This window comes from Tasmannia lanceolata, unplaced genomic scaffold (assembly GCF_043159265.1).
Source record: "Tasmannia lanceolata isolate RefF3 unplaced genomic scaffold, GAP_Taslan_0.1 ptg000018l, whole genome shotgun sequence".
Classification (NCBI taxonomy): Eukaryota; Viridiplantae; Streptophyta; class Magnoliopsida; order Canellales; family Winteraceae; genus Tasmannia; species Tasmannia lanceolata.
This window is the reverse complement of record NW_027518695.1, coordinates 8,194,139-8,216,938: the sequence shown is the minus strand read 5'-3', so window position 1 is coordinate 8,216,938 and position 22,800 is coordinate 8,194,139. Positions and strand designations below refer to the sequence as shown.

The following is a 22,800-nucleotide window of genomic DNA, read 5'->3' as shown; positions in this document are numbered from 1 at the left end:
GGTATCCAAACGGGCCCTTAGGGTATTTACTAGTTACTACGTACTCCCGAGATACTCTCTCCAAACCCAATAGAAATCCACGCGTCACGACCTAATGTCTCCATTTCCAAATCCCCAGGTCGATTTGGATAGACAGGTGCCGCAATCCATGAGAACCACCAGTATCCGATATACATACACTTTTAGAGAGAGAGAGAGAGAGATTATAAAGTTGTTAAAAGTTGAAATTTTTGGAATTTTCATTTGGAAGCTTGATGGATGCCCTAGCGAGTCCTTGCTCGAACAAGATTTTGGCAGAGAGTTGCAGAACCAGAGATTTGTCCTCTTCTTCTTCTTCTTCTTCTTCTTCTTCGAGAGCTCTTCTTCTCAGACCTTCCATTCGCTTTCTCCGATCGTCGAAGCTCGATTCTGGTTTCTCCATTCGGAAACAGAAATCTGCTTTTCTATTGATCTTAACTTCGTCTCTGTCAACACAATCGGAGGTAGATTCTTCTTTTTTTCTTCCTTTTATTTTCAAATTTGGAGCTTCATTCTGCTGTTTCTTGTCTCTAATTTCATGTTCTTGCGTTGTCAATATCAATCTATAGGTCGGGATTTTAGACTGTTCTTTTTTCTTCTGTTCTTTATCTGTTTTTTTTATTGGCGCTGTTCTTCATCTGTTTAGTTTGTTTATAACGTTTCAGTAATTTCTGGTTTTGTTAAATCCCATTTATCGCTCTTTCTACTACTCCCATTTTCATCTGTATTTTCTGATTCTTGCATTGTACTGTTTTAGTACTTTAGCATCTGACTTTTTTTTTAGTTTTGGTTCTTCATCTCATCCTATCTTTCTTTAGTGACTCATTTCATTGCTTCGGTTTTTATTATCATTTCTCCATTTCTTGGATTTGGTTTCCAGTTCTGGCTTTTGATACCCCGTTTCTAATTTGTCTATTTTCCCGCTCGCTAGTTTGTGTGATTTCTGCTTTTTCCTTTTTAGTTTCTTTCCTCGCTCTGACCTTTTGAACGTTTTGCTCTGTGTTTCTGAATCTACTGTAAGTTTATTTTAACAATCTTTGGTATATTTGTTTCTGTTCTTGATTCTGTTGCTTCCCTTTCTGCCCATGATCTTATTAGTTTTAGTTTTACGGTTTCAGCTCTGATCTCATTAACAATCTTTGGTATCTTTCCTTCTTCTGTTCTTGATTCTGTTGCTTCCCTTTCTGCCCATGATCTCATTAGTTTTAGTTTTAGGGTTTCAGTTCTGATATTCCTCTCTTCCTTTTTTTCTTTTTTTTTAAGCTTTGATATTCCTGTTTTTTTTCCCATTGGTTGCTCTTCTTGCCCTCTCATTTTACCGTTTTAATTCTGTGATTTTTTTCAGTCTCTCTTTTTTATCTTTATTTCTGCTCAGTTCGTTTTTGCCCTTTTTTCCCTGTTCTAATCCATTGCAGGGTTTGTTTTGTGGTATCTTCTCTGTAATTTCTGTTTTGGGTTTGTCTCTTCTCCTTATCTCAAAATATAAATATTTCTGTTATTGTTTTCATTGCTTCTTATTATATTAATACAGTCATTTTCTTTTGTTCTTGATCTCATTTATTTGTTTTGCACTTTTTGGTCATGTAAATCCAGTTTCGTTGTTGCAGGCGTATTTGATTTCATTGCTTCATTGCAGTGATTTGGTTATGCTTTTTCTTGGTTTTGGTTAGCAATTTCTGTATGATTAGAGAAGGAAAGGGAGTAAAGGAAATGCTCAGAGTCAGTTGGATTTTATTAGAGATTAAGACTGAGGCCCTGTTTGTTTAGATTATGACAACCGATTGTGGCGCCTCCAATCGATTATTGGACCGAAAATTGCACTAAATTGAGACCAATAATAGGTTGGGGACTCCACAATCGGTTGTCATAATCTAAAACAAACAGGCCCTGAATCTCTGATTTGAAAGAAAAAAATACCTTATTTGTTCTGCCTGAGCAGACTAACCAGCTACTGTGGCATATTAGCCATATTCCTAAATAAGTTGTTTCAATTATCGGCATTCTATTAATTGAAGAAATAACTCAATCACACATGACTAGAAATCAGGAATGATGTGGTGAAGTTAAGTTCATAAGAAGTTTATTCTGTTTGAGATCTCAAAGAAGTTTTTTTTCTCTCTTCACATAAATATGGTCTTGAACGGAATTATTTTGTTTACCAAATTAATTATTTACCAAGTGACCTTGTAAAAGTCAAACAATGCAGGCAGATGCAGAGACAATAGACACCCAGCTCCAAGCAACATGTATGCTTAATCATCATCTCATCTTTCCATTTAATTGATGTTTCACTTATTGATTCGATTCTAATGCCATGTTATCATTCACTGCTGATTTCAGATGAATCAAACACTGTTCATGTGAAATTCAAATTGCAGAAGGCATGTGTCTTCGGTCAGCAATTTCTCCTTGTTGGGGAAGATCCCATTTTTGGGTTGTGGGACCCATTGAAAGCAATACCGTTGGATTGGTCAGAAGGCCATGTTTGGGCACTTGAACTGGTGAGAAGGAATTCGTGGATGTGACAGAAATTTACATCATTTTACTGGTAGTTCTGATATTTTGGCTTGGTGTTTTGAATAGGATATACCTGTTGGAAAAACAATTCAATTCAAGTTCATACTCAAAGGCATTAGAGGAGAGATTGAATGGCAGCCAGGCCCAGATCGGATTCTACAGCCTTGGGAAACCAAGAACACTATTATCATTTTCGAAGATTGGGAAAATGCAGAACTTCAGAAGATAACGGAGGAATCAATTGCTAAACAAACAGAGAATTTGGTGTCTAATCTTACAAATGAATCAACCATTGCAGAGGATGAAGTAGGAAGCTATGGAAGTTCTGTTACCACTGAGAGCCCAATAAGTGTGAACAATAAAGAAAACTGGAGTATCAATGAAGGAACTGCTGTTTTGGTTCCTGGATTGGCTCCTGTGCCTCCGACGATGTCCGCAACTGAGAAAGTGTTCATAAATGAAGTCACTAAAAACATAGTCTCCAATGCTTCTGTTGCAGCTGAGGACATAGATGATCCCAATACACACAAGGTAACCGTCTGATGAGACATAATTTTCATTTTCTGTTCATTTCCCTAATCAGTAGTTGACTCTCCATATGTTTTGTTTTGTCTGTCTGGTTCAGAACCTTTAAAGCTTTATAATTTCCATATTTCCCTTCCTGCTGCCTCTTAAAATAATATGACTTGCCATTGTCTCAAACCAAATCTAGGTTTCCCAGATAAAACTGTGTAGTTACCTGCAAAACGAAAAATATATGGCTTTGAAATCACAACAAAACAAAAAACCTACAGCTTTTATACCTGGTGGACATCCAAGTATTGGATCTGTTACATATTTTGAATTAATCGTTTCATAGATAAAAGTAAAACTATCCTCATCAGCAGGACATATGACATTTTCAGTTTTCTTCTTTCCATCCTGAGTTACAATCAATTAGAAACTCCAATATCTCCGGACATTACAGATTGAAGTTTCTTCAGCATCTCCCAATGGATTGTAACTAAGTTCTCTTCATCTAGTGGTGCACCAATCAGATTAGAAGAAATTTCAGTTATCTTCATCTGGTCTCACAACAATCAGATTAGAAGAAAACTACCATTTTCAAGCACTTTATTTACTGATGAAGTGAGAAAACGTTGTTGGGTTTAAATATATTAATGAGCTCTAAGTTGAGTTGTGCACTTAATAATCAATCCATCCATAACAGCAGTATGCATTCAATTAACAGCAAGTTTAGATATTGACACCTTATTTTTGTTGCTTCTTCATGTATTGCATAACAGAGTCAACTATCTGGGGAGCAAGAAAGTGAGACATTCTACCGAAAACTAGGGTCTGAAGGGAAAGCTGTGGTGAAGCGTGGTTATGACCCTGAAGAAAGAATGTGTGATGACGGACCTGAGGGAACAGTTTCTAATAATGATCAAGGAGTGCCCCATAAAAGTCCTGAAGAAAATCCTTACCCCGCTGACGGACCTGAAGGAACAGTTTCTAATAATGATCGAGGAGTGCCCCATAAAAGTCCTGAAGAAAATCTTTACCCAGCTGACGGACCTGAAGGAACAGTTTCTAATAATGATCAAGGAGTGCCCCATAAAAGTGCTGAAGAAAATCCTTACCCAGCAGACGGACCTGAAGGAACAGTTTCTAATAATGATCAAGGAGTGCCCGATAAAAGTCCTGAAGAAATTCCTTACCCAGCTGACGGACCTGAAGGAACAGTTTCTAATAATGATCAAGGAGTGCCCCATAGAAGTCCTGAAGAAATTCCTTACCCAGCAGAAGGGGCCGACGGTGAACAACGTCATGTTGCTGTCTTCAGAAATGACATTCGACGGGGCTACGAAATGCTGCGCAACTTTTTCTTGTACCTGTTTCCATAACAACCAACTTAGCTCAACTGTACAACAATAAAAAAATACCACTCCTACATTAATTCACCTGCTGGCTTCGCAAACAGAACGGAGGCATTCATCTTCCATCCCTTTTGCAATCTTTTACTATTACTGGATATTGGGGACATGGGAACTCACAGAGTTTTGCAATTTCTTCAGCAGTGTATATAGTAACATCGAGATTTCATTTTACTGTTGAAGATGTTGTTGGTGTTGTGTGTGCCTTGTGTGATTAAATCTGATGACCGTTTACACATTAGTAAGGCGTAAATGTGATTGTTTAGATAATTTTTCAAGCATTTGCGTCTCTGAATTATTGCCAAATCAGGACTTTGTAACAATGGTGGTAATTCTATTGGAAGAGATGGCGTGATATGGGACATTTTTGTTATGTTGGAATTGAGTATTGTAGTTTTGGAGGAGTTAACATAGAGTGCAATTCTGTACTTTAGAAAGAAGATTGCTGTCTTTTAAACAGGATAGCAATTTTGGATTAGTTTTCCATTGGTCAGCTGACCACTTTTCACCAGGGTGACTCTCCTTTGACACCGTATTGGCAGAGCGTCTGTCACTTCATGTGGACAGAGATCTGTAAACACTTCATTCGCACCCTGTTACCGGATAGTCGTGTCAGAGAGAAGAAACTCCCAAGATGTCGGCATTTCCCGACTCGGACGAGTCGAGACCCGCCGAGACAACTCGCCCTTTCGACGACGTTTTTACGGCGCAACCGATTCCGGAGATTCCATTCCCGCCGCCGATGCACGGAAGCAGAGGAGGTGCATTCCATTCAGATCCTGATGATCTCTCACCGGAATTGAACGGAATGGCTTACGATGGGGTTTTTGCCACGTCGGACGGTCCGATCCTTCAGCCGCCAGAGGAGGGTTTTGTAGTCCGGGAATGGAGACGGTGACTTTTCCTCCCCCTTCTTAATCTCGATTTGGTTGATTTTTGTAGTTCATCTGTTTATGTGTTGTCTATCGATTGATATTCTTTGGGATGTTTTCTTCCATCCTTATCTCTTATTTTTTAACTCTAATGAATAGTGTGATTATCGATTGATATTCGGGCAGCTCAAATGAGTTTTTTATTGACTCTGTTAGATCCAAAATCAATCAGACTCAAGCAATTGGATGTTTAATGAACTCTGATTATTCTTATCATCATAGGAAGGCAGTTCAAGAGTTGAATGTTGAAGCATTGCTAATTTTTTTTAATGGCTTGAAGCATTGCTATTTAATGAACTAACTTATTTTATGTATGGTTGAGGCCATATTGGGCATTGTTTTCAACATGTTTTCTCATTTGGTTGAGGCCATAATGAACTAAATTATTCAGTAGTAGATTAAGAAACATAACAAAAACAAACCATTATAACATTTGATTGAGTTTGAGCTGTTCTCTCTTGATAAATACATTACTTGTGTTGACATTAACAATTATACAATTTTTTCTCATCAACAATGAAACATCGCCAACCGAGTTTCCCTTTTTGTTTAGTTTTTGGAGTCAGTATTTTGAATAGAGAGCTTGATACTGTGGACAGGTTTATGACGACATTGGATTTGCTCTTCATCAGAAGACAGGGTGAGAACAAATAGATTTGGTCGGGGAGTGCCGATGGGAAGTTCACGGTCAGATCTTTTTTTTTTTTTTTTTTTTGATCAGTTGGCTCTGTCCATTTGATGTCTCTTGCCTCAGTGTGGTTGCCCCTTTCGTTGGACGGCCTGTATGGATAAGAGTCTTACGATTGACCACTTGTGTAATTGTAAGAAGATCATTATCAGCAGATGTGTATGGTGTGGTGGTGGGGGACTGTATTCCATCTTTTCATCCACTATAGTTTTGTCATAGAGATATAGTTCTTCATTCTTGGTTTATTCGTGTCATTTGGGACTTTCCAAATCATTTAGCGGATCTTGTGGAGGGATGGGTCTTTGCACCGTGACTCATCACAGGTAGGCTGTGGAATCCTTATCTCCAAGCTATCTTGTGGCTGATTTGTAAGGAGATGAATAGAAGGATATTCAAGGGGACCATCAGAGGACTGCAGAGTATCTAGCAACAAGTTCTCTCTCATGTGGTTCGTTGGTCCGCCATTCTTCAGAAATTCAAAGGCTGCTCGAAACCCTCCATCCAATTCTTGTGGGATGGGATTCATTTGAGTGCGGGTAGCTCCATTCATCCCCTGCTTAGGTTTCCTCTTATTAGCCTTGCTGATGTCTTAGGATTGGGGCATGCTCTGGAAAAAAAAACAGAATCTTACATGTGGTACAGTTGTGATGCAAGGAACCTTTGATGTCTTGGTTAATCCATGTTTTGGCAGTGTGGGGTATGGATCGGAAGATGCTGTAATATTTTCTTGGAGAGCTGCTTATTGTTTTACTGAAAAGAGAGTTTAAATTGTTTCAATGCATGTAAGGAGATTATGAACTAAAGTATTCTCCATTTTAGTTCATTCATCTTGCATTGATTTGTGACCTGAAATCAGTTTCTTGTAGTTTCTACGTAGCAGTTCATTGGTCATGAATCACAATTATTTAACCACTCCCTTGGTTGATCAAGAACGAGGGGATCAGAAGAAAGTGAAACCGATAACAGCTTGAATCTTGAATCAAAAGAATGTTCGCAAGTCATTTTGTAATAAACGATGGAAATCCATGGTTCTATGACATCAAGCACTTTCTCGAGAAGGGTGAGATCCCGTAACGAGTAGATAATTCCGCAGGAGCATAATCGATTTTGTGGTTAAATACATGACGAGACGTCTTCCACTGATGAAGAGGGACATATTCATCCATCATACTCTTTATACGCTTATGTTAGTTGACCCAACGAACGAACCCAACCTTCGATTTCATATAGATAGACAAGCAAATCACCTTACTGTATAGGACCTGAATAAGTGAAATATAAAATGCAGCTAATCATGCTGCAACCATTCCTTTTTTTGGAAAATCTGAAATGGTTCAGGTTATCAAGTGTTCTATTTAGGCTCTGTTAGTTTTGGGTGTTGAAAATTGATTTTGATTCGAAAACTGATTATTGGACTCGAAATTAATTCTCAAAATCCAAAACGAATGGGGCCCTTAATGCAAGGATAATTCCTTACAAGAGCAAAAATTCATTATTACTGACTTGTGTTTCCTGTATCAGCTCTTTCTGGCTAATCAGAAAAAATATTGGAAGGCAATTGCGGAGCTGATTCCAACTGAAGTGCCAACTATAGAGAAGAAAAGAGGAAAGAAGGACAAGGACAAAAATCCTTCGACTGTTGTAATCCAAGGGCCAAAACCTGGAAAGCCAACTGATCTCTCAAGAATGCGCAACATACTCTTGAAGCTCAAGCACACTCCACCACCCCACATGAAGCCTCCTCCCCCACCAGCTCCAGCTCCATCTCACCCTCCCAAAGAGGCTAAAAATGCCACTGCCCCACCTCCCAAGGCGGCAGGGGTGACTACCGCTCCTGAGGCTGTGGCTGTGGCTTGAAGAGAATGGCGCTCCTTTCTGGGTCTGCCAGTTTTTGTATGTTTGAAGCAGTCGGCTGCCCCAAACCATATCAAAGTTTGTTTAAATATTTAGCAGTAATCATAACCATGGCTACATGGGGTCGATATACCTGAGTGTCGTAGTTATATATCTTCCTTTTTGCTGTTGAATCTTTGATTTGGTTGATGTTGAAAACATATAGGTTGGTGGGTTAATTTCCCTTTTCTACTAACTGAACTTACCTCTTGATAAGTGTGCTTGTGAAAGAAAGGATGAAGCAGAGAGCTGTCTTCCGGGCCCAATATTTTGCAGAGAGCCAGTCCTCATAGCCAAGCATAACTGTGACCAAGAATCAAGTGTCTGTCAACATTTATGGATAGTCTCCGATTCTGCGAGGTTTCACAGACAGAAAGGGTGTATTGATCAAGGTAAAAATAAAACTGCTTAATTATAGCCATATTTTTAAGGGATGCCAAATCCCAAAGACAATTTCATCATCTCCACACTCAACCCTGTGGCTGTTAATGTTAGGAAAATGGTGCAAAGACAAGTCCTGTGGGTTTGTTCGGAAAGGAAACATAAAAAAGATAAAAGATAAATTTAGTTTAGTTGTGGTTCAAAATTAGACTTTGATCAGTTAGGGTTCAAAATTAGATTATTGATGGGTTGATTTAGGCCATTTCAACAGTCATGAGACTTTGCAGAAGCTTGAACAAGGCATAGTAATTTATGCTAGCCTCAGCATATCATCAGAGATAATTTAGCTACAGCTTAAAACCATTTTATTGTTAGTTATCCGGGACTTCATCATCATCATCCAATAGATAAAACATCATTCTAATTCGACTTTCTGCTTTCAGCATTTCTGTGGAGCAATTTTGTAGGATCCATTTTGCGGCTCACTTTTTAGCAAATTGTTTCTTCATTTAATTCTTCTGAGGTGGCTGTTGGAATGTGCTAGGCAATTTCGCTACAGGCCATTTAGAAGGAGAAAATCTGAACTGACCTGAGAGGGCTGAATTTTATTGCATGATTATTGACGCTTCCATAGGAAGTCCTTGCAAGCTGGAAAAAAAAAAGAAAAAAGAAATGTCTTGTATTTTTCAATAAATTTTTTCTTAAATGATTAAAATCAACTTACAGAGAAACAGAGAGGGGATTATGCTCTGGGGGAGAGAGATGAGGGTTTATGCTCTCTCTCACTCTCATGTTCAAAAAGAAAGATAGTACAGAAATCTCCACGAATCAAAGGGTTAGGATCATCCCGTGAGGATGATTTTTAGGGCGCTACCTATCTAGAGCAGGACCAACAAATGAATGGTGCAGATCAACCAAATAAGTGCGCCCCACTGCACTTTTTTTTTTCACCACTCAAACTACGACATTATTTCTCCTTGGACAATTGCATCACTTGTACATTCACCATCCCATTTTTTTTTAAAAATATGGGCATCCATCATGTAATAACGCATATATGTATATACTAGAAGGCTCTAAAATTAGTATATTTAGCAAATAGAAAATATAGAATTTCACATACAGAATAAACGCACCGAAAAGATCTCTCATGGAGGAGATGATTTACATCCAAACTAGCTGGAATGACATTTTATACAAGGCCCAGGTGATTTTGTTTTCCTCCAAATGCTAAATCTAATCTGTATCAACTAAAAGCTTAGGTAGCAAAAGGCAGACCAGCGTCTCAGTTAGTCTTAGCCCACCCCCCCACCCCCCAAAAAAAATAAAAATAAAAAAAATTGAAGATTATCAGGCTTAGTCAGACCATCAAAAGAAATAGCTAGTCTCTCACCTGGGTTGCATCTGTGTCATGGTTATAGGAGTCATGTTTAAATTTGTTGAAGTAATTAATGTGGATCTGTTCGTTCTCCATTTGCCTTTGCGTGGCTGGGAGCTCTGTGAACCACTACCCGAGTCTCTGGAATTGTGGCTTTTGTTCTTGAGGAGTCCTGGCTGGGTTAGCACTTCCTCGTCGAGGCCAATTCCTTCAGACAGCATCTCCACCACCTGCCTCATCGATGGTCTTTGCTGGGATGCTTCTTGAGTGCAAAAGAGTGCAACTTTGATGAAGCGCAACACTTCCTCCTCTGGGTACTCGGCCGTTTCTGGATCCACAATTTCCAATAGTCTGTTTTCTTGTCGCAGTTTCCATGCCTATCACATCATACATATTCAATCAGCATAGGCGAAATCGGATTATCCTTTTTTTTAAACAGTAACTTTTATTTTTTTTCATTTGAATATTTTTGGATGTGCTCGGGGTAATTTAGATCTTATGGTCTTCTTCAGGGTAACTTTTATTGATTCCATAAATTTGGCAGATCGGAGCAAACATATAGGAGACAAGGATAATCCTTTCTACTAGTTGCCACTCCTTTGGTCGGTTTTTATTGAATTTTATGATTGATTGGTTTCAATCATGGCTTATTTGAAATGGTTAGAAGAGGAAAAAGATCTCTGACGGTTGGTATTTGTTCCTATGATGTATCGGTGCAGAACAGGTAAAGGTACAGTGAACTAGATTATAGATTATTAATGGCTTTAAGTCATATCAGAAGGAAAGATATCTGTACTACCTAGAATAAAAGCATTACCCATTCCAGTATCATCATCATATCCTCTCCCCATAGTGCCTTAGTGCTACTTCTGCCGCTTATTATTTCAAGCATAAGCACACCAAAACTATAAATATCAGCCTTTTTTGTTAACTGTCCTAACAAGGCATATTCTGGTGCCAAATAACCCCTGCACATGTAAACAAGGCAACTAAAAATCGGCAGGAGATGCATAACACATTAAACCTCATAAATATAATACAAATAATAAGAAAATAGTAGATTGATGTCTCCTCTATCCGAAAAACCCAATCTCCTTCTACTTCCAGAGAAAAAAAAAATCCCCAATCAAACTCAAATAATAACCGTTAAACCCCAGCGTACCCATCAAAAAAAAAAATAGTAGATTGAGATTTCATTCTAATATTTGTGTCAAGGCCTGTTCTGATGTATTCATTAAATAACAACAAAATAATTTCCTCCTGACAGTTCCAGTCTTTCAAAATAGCACTATCTACCAAAGGATCTACCATAGTTTCAGTTCTGCAAAATTCCTAGTTAACATCGCCCATATATAAATACAGTAAGGACATACTATTTCAAGACTGATGCAAGTGTTCATAGAACTTTGAAATTACTTTTACTGGCCACAAAAAAAAAGCCATACAATGAAAAAGTATGCTTACATTGTTCCTGCTACTCGTGTGCTAATGTGAGTGACATTATCTGGAAAAAGTTTCGCTAGCCCAAAATCTCCAATTTTAGGGACAAGGTATTTGTCAAGAAGAACATTACTAGCCTTGATGTCTCGGTGGATAATAGGTGGTTCAGCTTCCTCGTGAAGAAATACAAGACCATGAGCCACACCCATACAGATAGCAGCTCTTCTAGGCCAATCCAGAGGAATTTGTTTCCTCTTTGGACCTGACAAGACAGAGGTTTGCTGTTAGAATCTAAGCAACATTTATTAGAATTAATATTTGCTATTTAGAATTGACAGCGAGAGCTCAACAATTGAGGCACCAAGAAGAAACTGTTGCATAGTGAGTGAACTTTGCTGCTTATTTCATTAACATGTATTTCCTAATTGATTAAATTAGTTGGCCCCAAAGGCTAAGAAATAGCATGATTTTCAATAAAACCAAAGATGTTCTAAATGATTACCAAGTAAGGCATTTGCAAGGCTGTTGTTCTCGAGATACTCATACACTAACATCCGACTGCTACCCTCGATACAACACCCAATCAGCTGAACAAGGTTTGGATGTCTAATATTTGATATCATATCAATCTCAGTCAAAAACTCACGCAATCCTTGATTTGATTCGGCAGAGAGAGACTTTATGGCGACTTGGGTTTCATCCCTCAAGGTACCCTGCAATCAGAGACAGCAAAGACACCTAACTTAATAAACAAATTTGGCCAGACATCCAAATGCATATGTGAAAGTAATCGAATTTTATCATGAACTTATATATGTAGCCGTAGCTCCATATATGTGTGATATACTTTTATCATAAACCAGCTGAATCTCAATACAATGTGTCTGTACGTGTGTGAAAGTACATAATTGTTATAAACCATGGTTTTAAATTTCGACCGAAATCCGAAGACCGACACCGAAATCAATAATACCCGAAATGGTATTTTATTTCGTCCGAAATTTCGACCGAAATTACTGAAATTTCAGAAATGTCAGTAATTTCGGCCGAAATTTTATACTAAATAAAATAGTGTTGTTTTGGTTTCGCCAGATTTCGGCCGAAATTCGATTTCGGTGGGGTCCGAAACAGGTAGAAACCGAAATTTAAAACCATGTTATAAACAACCATGCCAGATAAAAAAGGGCAGCCTAGTGCCAGATAAACAACCATGCCAGTTAATAAATGGAAAAATATAAGTCTATAACTTACTTTATAGACTACACCAAAGCCGCCTCTACCAATTCTGTTTGTCTCACCAAAGTTTCCTGTAGCAGATCTCAGCTCGTTGTAGGAAAAGAGCCTCACATTGGCATCAGATGTCTCTGTCCGGCCACAAATAGAAGTAACAGATAAGCATATCAGTGTGCAACTTGCATAAGTCCCAATGAATGGACGTAATAAAAACCAGTAAATAGTCAGCTCAACAAACACTCACGATTATAAAACTATCAACCGACTCCAATTCATGGATCCTACTTGGAGCACTGATGAGTCAATCAACTATCTTATTAAATCTTATTTAATTAATGGTAACCTTTTCAAAAAAAAAGAAGAAGAAGAAAACAAATACATGTTACCCAATTAAGATGGGTGCCGTGCAACAATTGCAGAATTTGAGGAAAATCAAGTCCTGTGCTCAACAAAGATACGGAATACATTACCACGCCAAACCTAGTTGACATGGTCAAATAACTAGAACCTAGATGCCATTCAAAAAAAAAAACACCATTAGAACCTAGGCTGATGGAAGAAGCTTACTGCAGCTATGAAAGAACTTTAAGTTCGATAACTAGATCAGTGAAGAACGTGCAAGCTTGCAGCACTTGAGGAAAATCAAGCCCTGCAGTCTGCTGACCCATGCTATACATAAGGTGGAACATTAGTTAAGTTCTATCTCAGGAAGTGGATGTAAATTTTTGCAGCGTTTGAAGAAAATCAAATCTTGCACTCTACAAATAGGTCAGGGAAACCAAGTCTTGCATTCTCCAAATAGGCCCGGGAAACCAAGTCTCTCATTCTCCAAATAGGCGCAAGCCAGGGTAACATACATTAGAGAAATGGAACCTAGATAGCTCGAAGAAGCTTATTGCAGTTACGGAGAGAACTTAAGTGCAACCAAGGAAAGGCAGAGAAAAATTGCAGCATTGGAGGGCAACTGAGTCTTGCATTCTACGCATATTGAAGAGGGAACCAGTGCCGTACCTTGGGTAGCATACAGTGGCGGAGTTAGGATTTATACATAAGGGGGGCAGGCTTCAAATTTTTAAGGGGGCTTGGCCCAATTGAGTTGGGCCCATAAGGAGTTTGGCCCAACTCAACAGGGGCAGCTGCCCCCCTTTTTCAACATGTAGCTCCACCCCTGGTAGCATAGGTCAAAGAAGTAGAAGTTTAAAACGTAGACTGCTGGAAAAACCTAATTCAACCATTTTGGGGTTGGGCCTGTAGCTCAATGATTGAGGCATTGTATCTCAACCTTGAGGTCGCAGGTTCGATCCCAGCTTACCTACGAAAAAAAAAAAAAAAAACTGATGCAACTATATGAAGAACTTAAAATTCTTCAGAAGAGAGCATAAATTTTGCACATTTGAGGGGAAACTACACATAATTAAAAAGAAAAGGAATGAACAGGTAAAGGTTTACTTGAACTAATCACCAATCCGATAGGATTCCTAAAGTTTAAGAGCAAAATGAATATCAGATAAAGTTATCAGGCATCCAATTCAGCTCTAAGTTCAAATAAGATAATAATACAGAGTGGCTTGTGCACTCCACATTAATCACAGAAAAAACAGATAAAAAGATGGTTGAGCGATCGATGGAGATGGTACCTTCTGTGTCTCTTCCAGAATGACCATTATTATTTCTCCTTGATTTGAAGGCACCAAAGCAGCAAAGACTCATCTCTGTCCAATTAGTCTGTCACCAACTAAATCCTGACAAAAAATTTCTATTCTTTTCCTTCCAAACATTAGTGACCAATCTGCCACAGTATAACAAAAACTCATTACCTCAAATAATCACCCTAATAGGAATCAAGGAAACTATGGCAGAAACAGAGCAAGAACTCAATTCCTGTCAAAGAAAAACTTCATGAAGAAATGCAACTCCGAAAATCCTCATTGATAAACCATTATTTGGAAGTAAAAACAAAATCCAAAATCTCGAAATTGAGTATTTGTAAAGAAATCATTTCCCGGAGAAATTCTTTTTTTTTTTCATTCACTCAAAGCAACAATCCTCGATCTCTCGAAAGTCAATAAAAACAAATATAATTAGACACGAAAACCAAAGATTTAAACGATACCTAAGAGAACTTGGAAAGATTAGAAAAACAAAAGCAACAATTACCATTTCCATGAAAGAAGAATTGGAAGAGGTTGAAGAGTTAGTAAGAGATGGATTCGAATTATATAGGCGATGAGAAAAACCCTAGAAAGAAGTGGGAAGGGGTTCCGTAGTCCAAAAAGGTGCACGTAGGTGATTGGGCCATGTTTTTCGACAAAAGGAAAATCTTCCTTCTTCTTATTTTTCGTACTCATCTTACTTATTCTGTCTGTCTAAATCGACTATGTACTGTGTGCGTATCACAATCGTTTTCTTGTGCCATTGTTTGGCAGTGAAAACTACAGACGCCAAACCCTCGATTTATTTATTTATTTCTTCTCTTCTACAGCCGAGTCCACATAAACAAAATTAAAAGTAGACTCTCATTTTGACATTTTCTTTTTGCAGTGAGAGACGCGTGAGCGCAAAAGGAATCGCGTTGGAAAGGAAGGCTTTTTGAGAAATGAAGGAACGGCCACACGTTCGGCCTCTTATTCCTTCGTTTAACAAATGCTTGAGGCCCTCTTTGGATTGCATGAATTTTCCAGAAAAGTTTGGAAACCGACCCTCTTAAATTTTATTTAGTGGGACTTTCAATTTATGATGCCATCCCTCTAAATTAACTACAATTAGGGCCCGTTTCGATGCCGAGAAGATTTTGATTTGCATTTCTCACATTTGCAGCCCTTTTTGTACTGTAATTTGGATCGGATCAAATTCTTGGATTTCTAATTCAGCAGCTGACAGTGAAAAAAATTAGATTTCTAAATTTTCTATGGAAATAAGAAATTGGAAATTCATAGATGTGGCAGTTTCCTTCACCCTCTTTGCTCCTCAACCTCTCCCCTGCACGAAGTACCCCCTTCCCTCTCTGTCTCCCTCTGCATGAGCTGCCGGATCTATTCAATTTGTATTCAAAACTCAATTGCAAATCCAAATACAAAATGGGAGGTATCCAAATGGACCCTTATATCATTTTCCTCTAAATTGTTGAAAGGAAATAAATTCCAAGAAAAAATTTCCCCAGGAAATGTTTTTTTCTCGAGGGAAATGTTTTTTTCTTGAAAAAAAAAATCTTCATAAAATTAAACTTTTCTTGGCTAAATCGTGATTTTTAATTAGTGACACTATATGCCTTCCCTATTTAGTTGAAACAGGTTAGGTGGTCCGTAGTCCCATGGACTAAATGTGTGTTGATTAGAGCAGCGGTAGGTTTCATCCACCTCTCATAGACAGGGGTTTGTGTCCACATGAAACATTTGCCTTTCCTACGAATAAGAGGCCTAGTATAGTCACACATAAAATTGGGAGATGATTTTTTCGACCCCCCCTCCCCCCCGGCCACTGTAGAATTATACGCCCCCCTTTTAGCGTGTATGTGGGCAGACTTTAACGCTTTTTGACGTCAAATCACGTTACAAGGGGGGCACATAATCCTATGGAGGTTGAAAAAATCATCTCCCATAAAATTAGGCAACTTTGTAAACTCTCTCAGGCAACTCTGTGATCTCTCTCTCTCTCTCTCTCTCTCTCTCTCAACTGATCGGTCAAGGCTTAATTCTCCATTCCCTTATCTGATAATGACCCTTCTCTCGGGGTTGAGCCTCTAGCTCAACCGGTCAAGGCTTAATTTGTTCTTTAATCAACCTTGAGGTCGGAGGTTCAGTCTCAAGTCCCAACTTACCTACCACTCCTCTCTTTATTATATAGTTGTTATTTAATAGATTTTGGGCAGTGATATTTTCCCGCCCTCTGATGGCTATCCCCCCTCCTTTAACAGTTTTCGTTAACTTTTATATGAAGGGGTGGAGAAACAACCGTTAACTCCAGAAGCATAAAAGTCAAACGATTTATGTTATGAAGAGGGGAAAATATCCATCCACGTGTGATATTTAGAAGGGTTTTGCTCACTTGTTAAGCAGCATTTAAAGCACCTATTTTCGTGTACCCACACTTTTATCCGCAAAACACATTTATTATTAGAGAACCGTTTACCACAATTTCATTTCTATTACGAGAAAATAACAAGAATACCCCTGTGTCATAAAAGATAATAGCCAAAGTACCTTAACCCATTTTCCATGAGATTGAAATATTTTATTATTTTATATGAGATAAGTTTTTTTTGTCATTTTCATGAGATAGTGTATTTTGTCATTTTTATAAGATAGTGTATTTTATTCATAGGATCGATGATCCTAACCTTCCGATCTATGCATTTTTTTTTATTGTGGTGTCCATTTTAAACTTCCTCAAATCAAAGGGTTAAGATCATTCTATGGAGAAGATTTTACGGGCCCACACTATCTACATTAGGGCCCAACAAATGAATGGTTGGATCACCCACCCAAACAATGTCGGCACACGTATTTTTTTCATTTATTGGGGGTGTGCCCAGAAAATATTTTTCAATCCTAACCCCGATCTATATTGCGGTGTCCATTTTAAACCTTCTCAAATCAAAGGGTTAAGATCATTCTATGGAGAAGATTTTATTAGAGAATAAAATTAGATCTGAATTAGAGAATAAAATCCGGGCCTAACAAAATGAATGGTTGGATCACCAAAAAAATGCGGCCACCAGTATTTTTTCGGGTTGCACGTAAGTGCAGAGCTATCCACCATGTAAATTGTCTTGCATTAGATAGGTCTTTTTTATTATTTTCTATGAGATATAAGTGTATTGGTCATTTTTTATGAGTGAGTGGTACTTTGATAATTTTCTATGAGATAGGGTCTTTTTATTTTCCATGATATATGAGTTTTTTTTTTTTTTTTTTGAAGAGATAGGTGTATTTAACACTTTCTATGAGATATAAGTATTTTTGTCATTTTTCATGAGATTTAAGTAGGGATATTTTCGTTTTCTTTTATGAGATAAGGGTATTCTTGTTATTTTGTCCTGGTGGGGGTATTTTTGTAAAAACCAAACCCAAGCCTCTTTTGTTGAAATTGTAATTATGAAAATAAAATCTCGACTACAATCGTTGCTCCAGTAATAAATGTGTTTGAGGATATATGCGTGGGGGTGCATGAAAATAAGTGCTTTAAATGCTCCTTAACGAGTGCCTGCAAAACCCTATTTAGAAATAGGTGCTTTGAGGAGACGATTTCTGTAATAAAGAGGGGTAAAATATCCATCAACGGGGGGTGGGTGCGTGGGGTGGTGGTGGTGGTGGTGGTGGTGGTGGAAGATATCACTACCCCAGATATTTAGAAGTGCTTTTATTGAATGTACAAAAGAGGAGATTGAGTATGGTGGTAGAGACTAGAGAGGGCGGGGGGGGGGGGGGGGGACTTATTTTAAAGATTAATGTTTACAGGAATTTGCTAGGTAATTTCGCAGAAGCCATATTTGTGACTCACTTTGCAGGACAGGACAGCGACAGGCTCACTTCTTAGCAAATTTTGTGCTCAAAAAATCATTTCGATAGGATGATCCTAGCCCTTTGATCCAAACCGAAATATTAATTTTTTCTCTTTTTCTCCCTCTATTCTGTTATTCGGTTATAACCGAATTTTTAATCGGTTCGATTTTTGGAAATTTTGGTTCGGTTTTGGTTATCGAAATTTGATAACCGAAATTATGTCGGTTATCAAATTTTGGTCTATTCGGTTCGGTTATAACCAAACAAACACCTCTAGCAGTGGGCGACTTTAAAGCTTTTTGGAGTCAAATCACGTTAAAAGGGGGGCGAATGCGTACTACCGGGGGTGAAAATATCATCGCCCTTTTAAAGGCTAATGATATTGGCATAGTCTGTGTCTTGATAAAGGAAGTGATATATCCGCCCCTTCTGACTAATTGGGACACCTAGCAGCAGTGTACGTGGCAGAACCATTGAATCTTTCTGACGTGAAGTACATCAGCCTCTCTGCAGTCACTAATACACTGCTGCTAGGTGTCCCAAATAATCAAAGGTGGGGGTATATCACTTCCCTTTGATAATTGCACTCAATATTCTTGCAAGAGCTTTTTTGTGAATTGGAATAACCTTTGACAGCTGGTTAAATAGGAAAAGACAAGGTGGTTTAGTGCAATCATCAAAACATGGTAGTGCCAATATCATTAACCTTTTCGAATTGGTCATATACCATTCTTCCCAACAATAACTGAATAAACCATTGGTGGGCCACAGTGAGTAATAACATCGTACATATGTTATTAGGCAGATGGAATGACGAACATCTCCATAAATATATTGAACCTCTCACTGAGACAGCGAGTCATCGTACCCCGAATAAAACGCAATTAGCTTCATACAATTTATGATGAGCAATCAGTGTAGCCCAACATTTTCCAATTTCTTATTAACAGGGTAGATATTTCCCCCCCATTATTCGCAGTTCCTTCGCTGTCCTTGCAAAAATAAGCTGCAAGGGGCACCCATTTTAAATGGATAATCATAGTGGGTCCAATGGGGCGTCCTTGCGGCTTATCTTTGCAAGGGCGCCCTTCACTGTAGCATTCCTCTTAGTAAGGACTTTTGTCTCTGGTATACAGTATTTATGACCAGAATCTCACCTACTACTGAAGGATGATGTATAGATAGTACATGTGGTACGTACGGTGATCGAGATTGTTTATTTAAGGCCAACTGGTTTAAGAATAGGATCAATTACTGTTACATGCTGGATAGTTGAAAAAATGATGAGAAAATGTTGAGTTTTGAAAAAACACTAAAAAATGCTACTTTATTAAAAGAAATGTTGCTAGGGACGAAAATACCCCTCAACTTACTTTAATCTTTCTCTTCTTGGTTTTACCATTTTACTCTTTTACTTGCAGGTTTTACACTCTTTCATTTCTAGGTTTTATTCCAACGCATTTTGTGTGAAACATCGAGATTTTCCGGCGATAAAAGCCTTCTTCTCCGGCGAAACATCTCATTTCTCTGGCAGCAGATGCTCCTCTGTCCTGAGGGATTCTGAAGATCAACAACTATGCCTTTCTTGAAAGCCAAGAGCACTGATCTATCAGTGTTTATATCGTCATGTGAACAGAGGAATAAAATAGAATGGGAAGATGAGAAGGAGAAATTGGATTATGGACATGTTGAGAAACCCCATTTGATAATTTTTTTGTTGTGTTATTGTGGCTAATGGAAAACTCCACTACCTCTCTTAACTTCTAAACTTGTAAAAGAGATGCTATGGCAAAGTCATATGTTCATCATTTTCGTGCTATCCAATGGATATCAAATGATTAGTTATTTTCAGAGATTTCCCCCTCTTCTTCTCAACGCAAAAACAGGTACTCGAAGCCAAAACAGGATATTCGAAGCCAAAATTTACTTGGTCGAAGCCAAAAATTACTTGGTCGAAGTGAAAAATGTGTTTCCTGTAACATTCGCCGTTGTGTTTTTCGCTTCGACTAAAGTTTTTTAGGCTTCGAATAACTGGTTTTTTTGCTTCGACTAACATTTTTTGGTTGCGACTAAAACTTTTAAATTCCAGTAACATTTGGAACTTTTTTCGTCTTTAACTAATATATTTTAGCTTCGAGAAATATTTGTTAGCTTCGACTATCATTTTTTTTTGCTTCGACTATTATTTTTTGGATTCGACTATCATTTTTGGCTTGGAGCAACTTTTTTTTGGCTTCAACTAGCATTTTTTGGGCTTCGACTATCATTTTTGCCTAATTTACATTTTGCTTCGAGTACCATTTTGGCTTCCACTACCCTTTTGCCAAGTGAAAGCTCTTTGGGCAACTGATTTTGGCTACAGCCACTAGAAAAGAGGAAATACTTCCAAAGATAATGAGATTTTGGATATTTGGAGAAAGAAAAATAAAATGAGAAAGGGGCGTCTCTAGAGAACTCCTTCTAACCTCTCAAGACAAATGAGCATATGCCGGAGAAATGAAGATGTTTCGCCGGAGAAGAAGGCTTTTATCGCCGGAGAAGATAAAGTGTAAAAACAAAGAAGAGAAAGATAAAGTAAGGTTAGGGGTATTTTCGTCCTAAAAAGTTCTTTTTTAATAAAGTAGCATTTGTTAGTGTTTTTTCAAAACTCAACATTTTCTCGTCATTTTTTCAACTCTCCAGCATGCAACAGTAATTGATCCTTAAGAATATGGCAACCGATTGTGAGTCCAAGACCAATATTGGATTCATGGCACAAAACCAATTATTGAACTCAAAATTAAACGAGTCCAATAATTGGTTTTGGACTCACGGTCGTTTGTCACAATGTTAATCAAAGGCCCTATTTGTTTTGGATTTTGAGAACCGATTGGGAGTCACAACTGATTATATATGTTGAATAGACCCAAGTATATTCAATGCAACAAATGCATATATGTATTATGACTCTTTATGACATCACTCGCATGTGAAGCATCTTTTGATTTCTAACTTTCACTTGAAGTAGTTAAAGATTAAAAAAAAAAAATTGTTGATGCAAAACTTTGATATAAAAGATCTTGAGCAAGTAAGGGGAGTGATAAATCGACTCCCCAAATTGATGAATTGACTCCCCATGTGTCTTTCTCTCTCCTCTAGGTTAGAGAGAGAAAGAGGAGAGAGATAGACACATGGGGAGTTGATTTATCCATTAGGGGAGTCGATTTATCACTGCCCGCAAGTAAATGTGATTTAGAGAATGAAGTCACTATAATTGAAAATGGCATATCTTTGAGTTAATCTCATTACATAGAAAGTACAAATACTTTGACTACAAACTTATAGTTACTTCTTTGATCATAAATAATAGATTGAATAATAATAATATGACAGTGTTAGTCAAAAAACAATTTCTAACACAATTTGTAGTTGGAGATATTATACTAATAAAGTATAAATTGTACATACAATAGAATTTTATGTAGATATATATACTAGGTGGACTAGTATATAGCAATGAAATATTATAAGTCGTGTTGGAAAGTTGCCTTATTTCCCACTGTGAACATGGGAGGCAAAATGGATAGTGATTTTTTATTTTTTATTTTGGCAAAACCTAAGTATTAAAAGGCTATTGTTTTGATCTCTTGGATGTTGCGGCAAGAAGACTTGGGCAAGGGGTGTGTAGGCTGCCTCTTGGCTAGAGAAAGAGAGAAGGTAAGAGAGAGAGAGAGAGAGAGAGAGAAGAAGAAGAAGAAGAAGAAGAAGAAGAGAAGTAGGTTTCTTCCTCCAGGTTTCTTCTTAGGTCTTTTCTTTGGTTCTCTTGGGGTTTTCTCTTGGGTCACTCTCTTGTATGGTCTTGGGTTTGAGAAGCAAGGAAAGGGTCGTGGATTTTGGGTTTGGTTTAATCCATTGTAATCCTTGTATATTGTTTTTCTCACAGTAGAAGATCGTGTTTCTCGCTCGTGGAGTAGGCTTGTCCGAACCACGTAAAATCTTAATGTTAATCTTGTGGCTTGTTTGTTACTTTTATTTTTTTCTCCGTTTAATTTCTGCACGATCGGATTGTTTTGCCTGGCGGATTTTCTCAACAAGTGGTATCAGAGATGTGGTTAGAGTGATCGTCGATGTCGGGTGGAGTGATCATGGGTGTTGTGGTTGGATCACGGTTAGAACGGTATTTGGGAGTGGAAAGATTGTCCAAGAAGATTCTTGTTCGAGGTGGAGCGCTACACCGAGAAGTGCGAAGTAATCTGAGATGGCGGTAAAATTAAGTTCTACTCAATTCAACATCGACAGATTTGACGGAAAAGATAGTTTCTCCCTATGGCAGATGAGAGTGAAGGACATCCTCGTTCAACAGGAATTGGCTAAGGCGTTGAAGGGAAAGGATGGAAAGCGAGGAAGATAACGAATGCCGAGTGAGAAGATATTGAGTCGAATGCGGTCAGCACAATTCGACTATGTCTGGCAGATAGCGTTATGTTTAACGTTATGGAAAAAGATGTGCCTAAATTTTTGAAGAAGTTGAAAAAGCTTACATGTCAAAAAGCTTGGCCAACTGGTTGTATCTTAAGCGGCAATTGTACTAGCTGAAGATGTAGGAAGGCGGAAATCTTTTGGAACACATCACGGTGTTCAACGGACTTGTGGATCAACTTCACAAGGTTGATAAAAAGTTGAAGGAAGAAGACAAGGCCCTTTTGCTTCTTACTTCGCTCCTGGTGAAGACTTTATTGTTCGGTAAGGACACAATAAAGTTGGAGGAAGTCACGGCGTCGCTCTTATCGAATGAGATGCGGAAGAAACATGTTCTTGGTGGAAGTGAACAATATGGGTTGGTTGTTCATGGTGGGAATCAAAGAGGAAGGTCGTCTAATAGGGAATCGAGAAAAGGCAGGTCAAGATCCAGGGTCGATGGAAA

The 22,800-nt window shown here is 38.2% G+C and overlaps 3 protein-coding genes across 9 annotated transcripts; 2 read left to right on the top strand and 1 right to left on the bottom strand.

The window, feature by feature from the left end:
- The first annotated feature begins 167 nt into the window (after window positions 1–167).
- On the top strand, window positions 168–4,813 carry LOC143849936 (uncharacterized). 2 transcript variants are annotated; one of them, XM_077359242.1, is made up of 5 exons: window positions 168–482; window positions 2,225–2,264; window positions 2,359–2,519; window positions 2,602–3,066; window positions 3,822–4,813. In XM_077359242.1, the coding sequence occupies exons 1-5, from the start codon at window positions 255–257 to the stop codon at window positions 4,419–4,421; spliced, it is 1,494 nt and encodes a 497-aa protein (XP_077215357.1). In that variant the 5' UTR covers window positions 168–254; the 3' UTR covers window positions 4,422–4,813. The 2 variants fall into 2 exon arrangements, with proteins under 2 accessions (XP_077215357.1, XP_077215358.1); XM_077359243.1 differs by having other exon boundaries at window positions 406–482; window positions 2,212–2,264.
- LOC143849937 (cold-responsive protein kinase 1-like) lies at window positions 2,095–14,994 on the bottom strand. Of its 5 annotated transcripts, XR_013235913.1 has the most exons (11): window positions 14,554–14,994; window positions 14,034–14,185; window positions 12,415–12,527; window positions 11,666–11,876; window positions 11,188–11,425; window positions 10,541–10,691; window positions 9,739–10,100; window positions 8,935–8,993; window positions 8,171–8,267; window positions 3,786–6,678; window positions 2,111–3,274 (listed from the first exon to the last, which is right to left on the bottom strand). XR_013235913.1 is itself a non-coding variant. In XM_077359244.1 (8 exons), exons 2-8 carry the CDS (start codon window positions 14,104–14,106, stop codon window positions 8,951–8,953), a joined length of 1,191 nt encoding a protein of 396 aa, XP_077215359.1. In that variant the 5' UTR covers window positions 14,107–14,185; window positions 14,554–14,994; the 3' UTR covers window positions 8,697–8,950. The 5 variants fall into 5 exon arrangements, 2 of the variants coding, with proteins under 2 accessions (XP_077215359.1, XP_077215360.1); XR_013235912.1 differs by having other exon boundaries at window positions 2,095–3,274; window positions 3,786–8,317; XR_013235911.1 differs by having other exon boundaries at window positions 2,095–3,274; window positions 3,786–8,267.
- On the top strand, window positions 5,206–8,186 carry LOC143849938 (clathrin light chain 2-like). 2 transcript variants are annotated; one of them, XM_077359247.1, is made up of 2 exons: window positions 5,206–5,345; window positions 7,593–8,184. In XM_077359247.1, the coding sequence occupies exons 1-2, from the start codon at window positions 5,337–5,339 to the stop codon at window positions 7,926–7,928; spliced, it is 345 nt and encodes a 114-aa protein (XP_077215362.1). In that variant the 5' UTR covers window positions 5,206–5,336; the 3' UTR covers window positions 7,929–8,184. The 2 variants fall into 2 exon arrangements, with proteins under 2 accessions (XP_077215362.1, XP_077215361.1); XM_077359246.1 differs by lacking the exon at window positions 5,206–5,345 and adding an exon at window positions 5,349–7,131 and having other exon boundaries at window positions 7,593–8,186.
- Window positions 14,995–22,800: the final 7,806 nt, after the last annotated feature.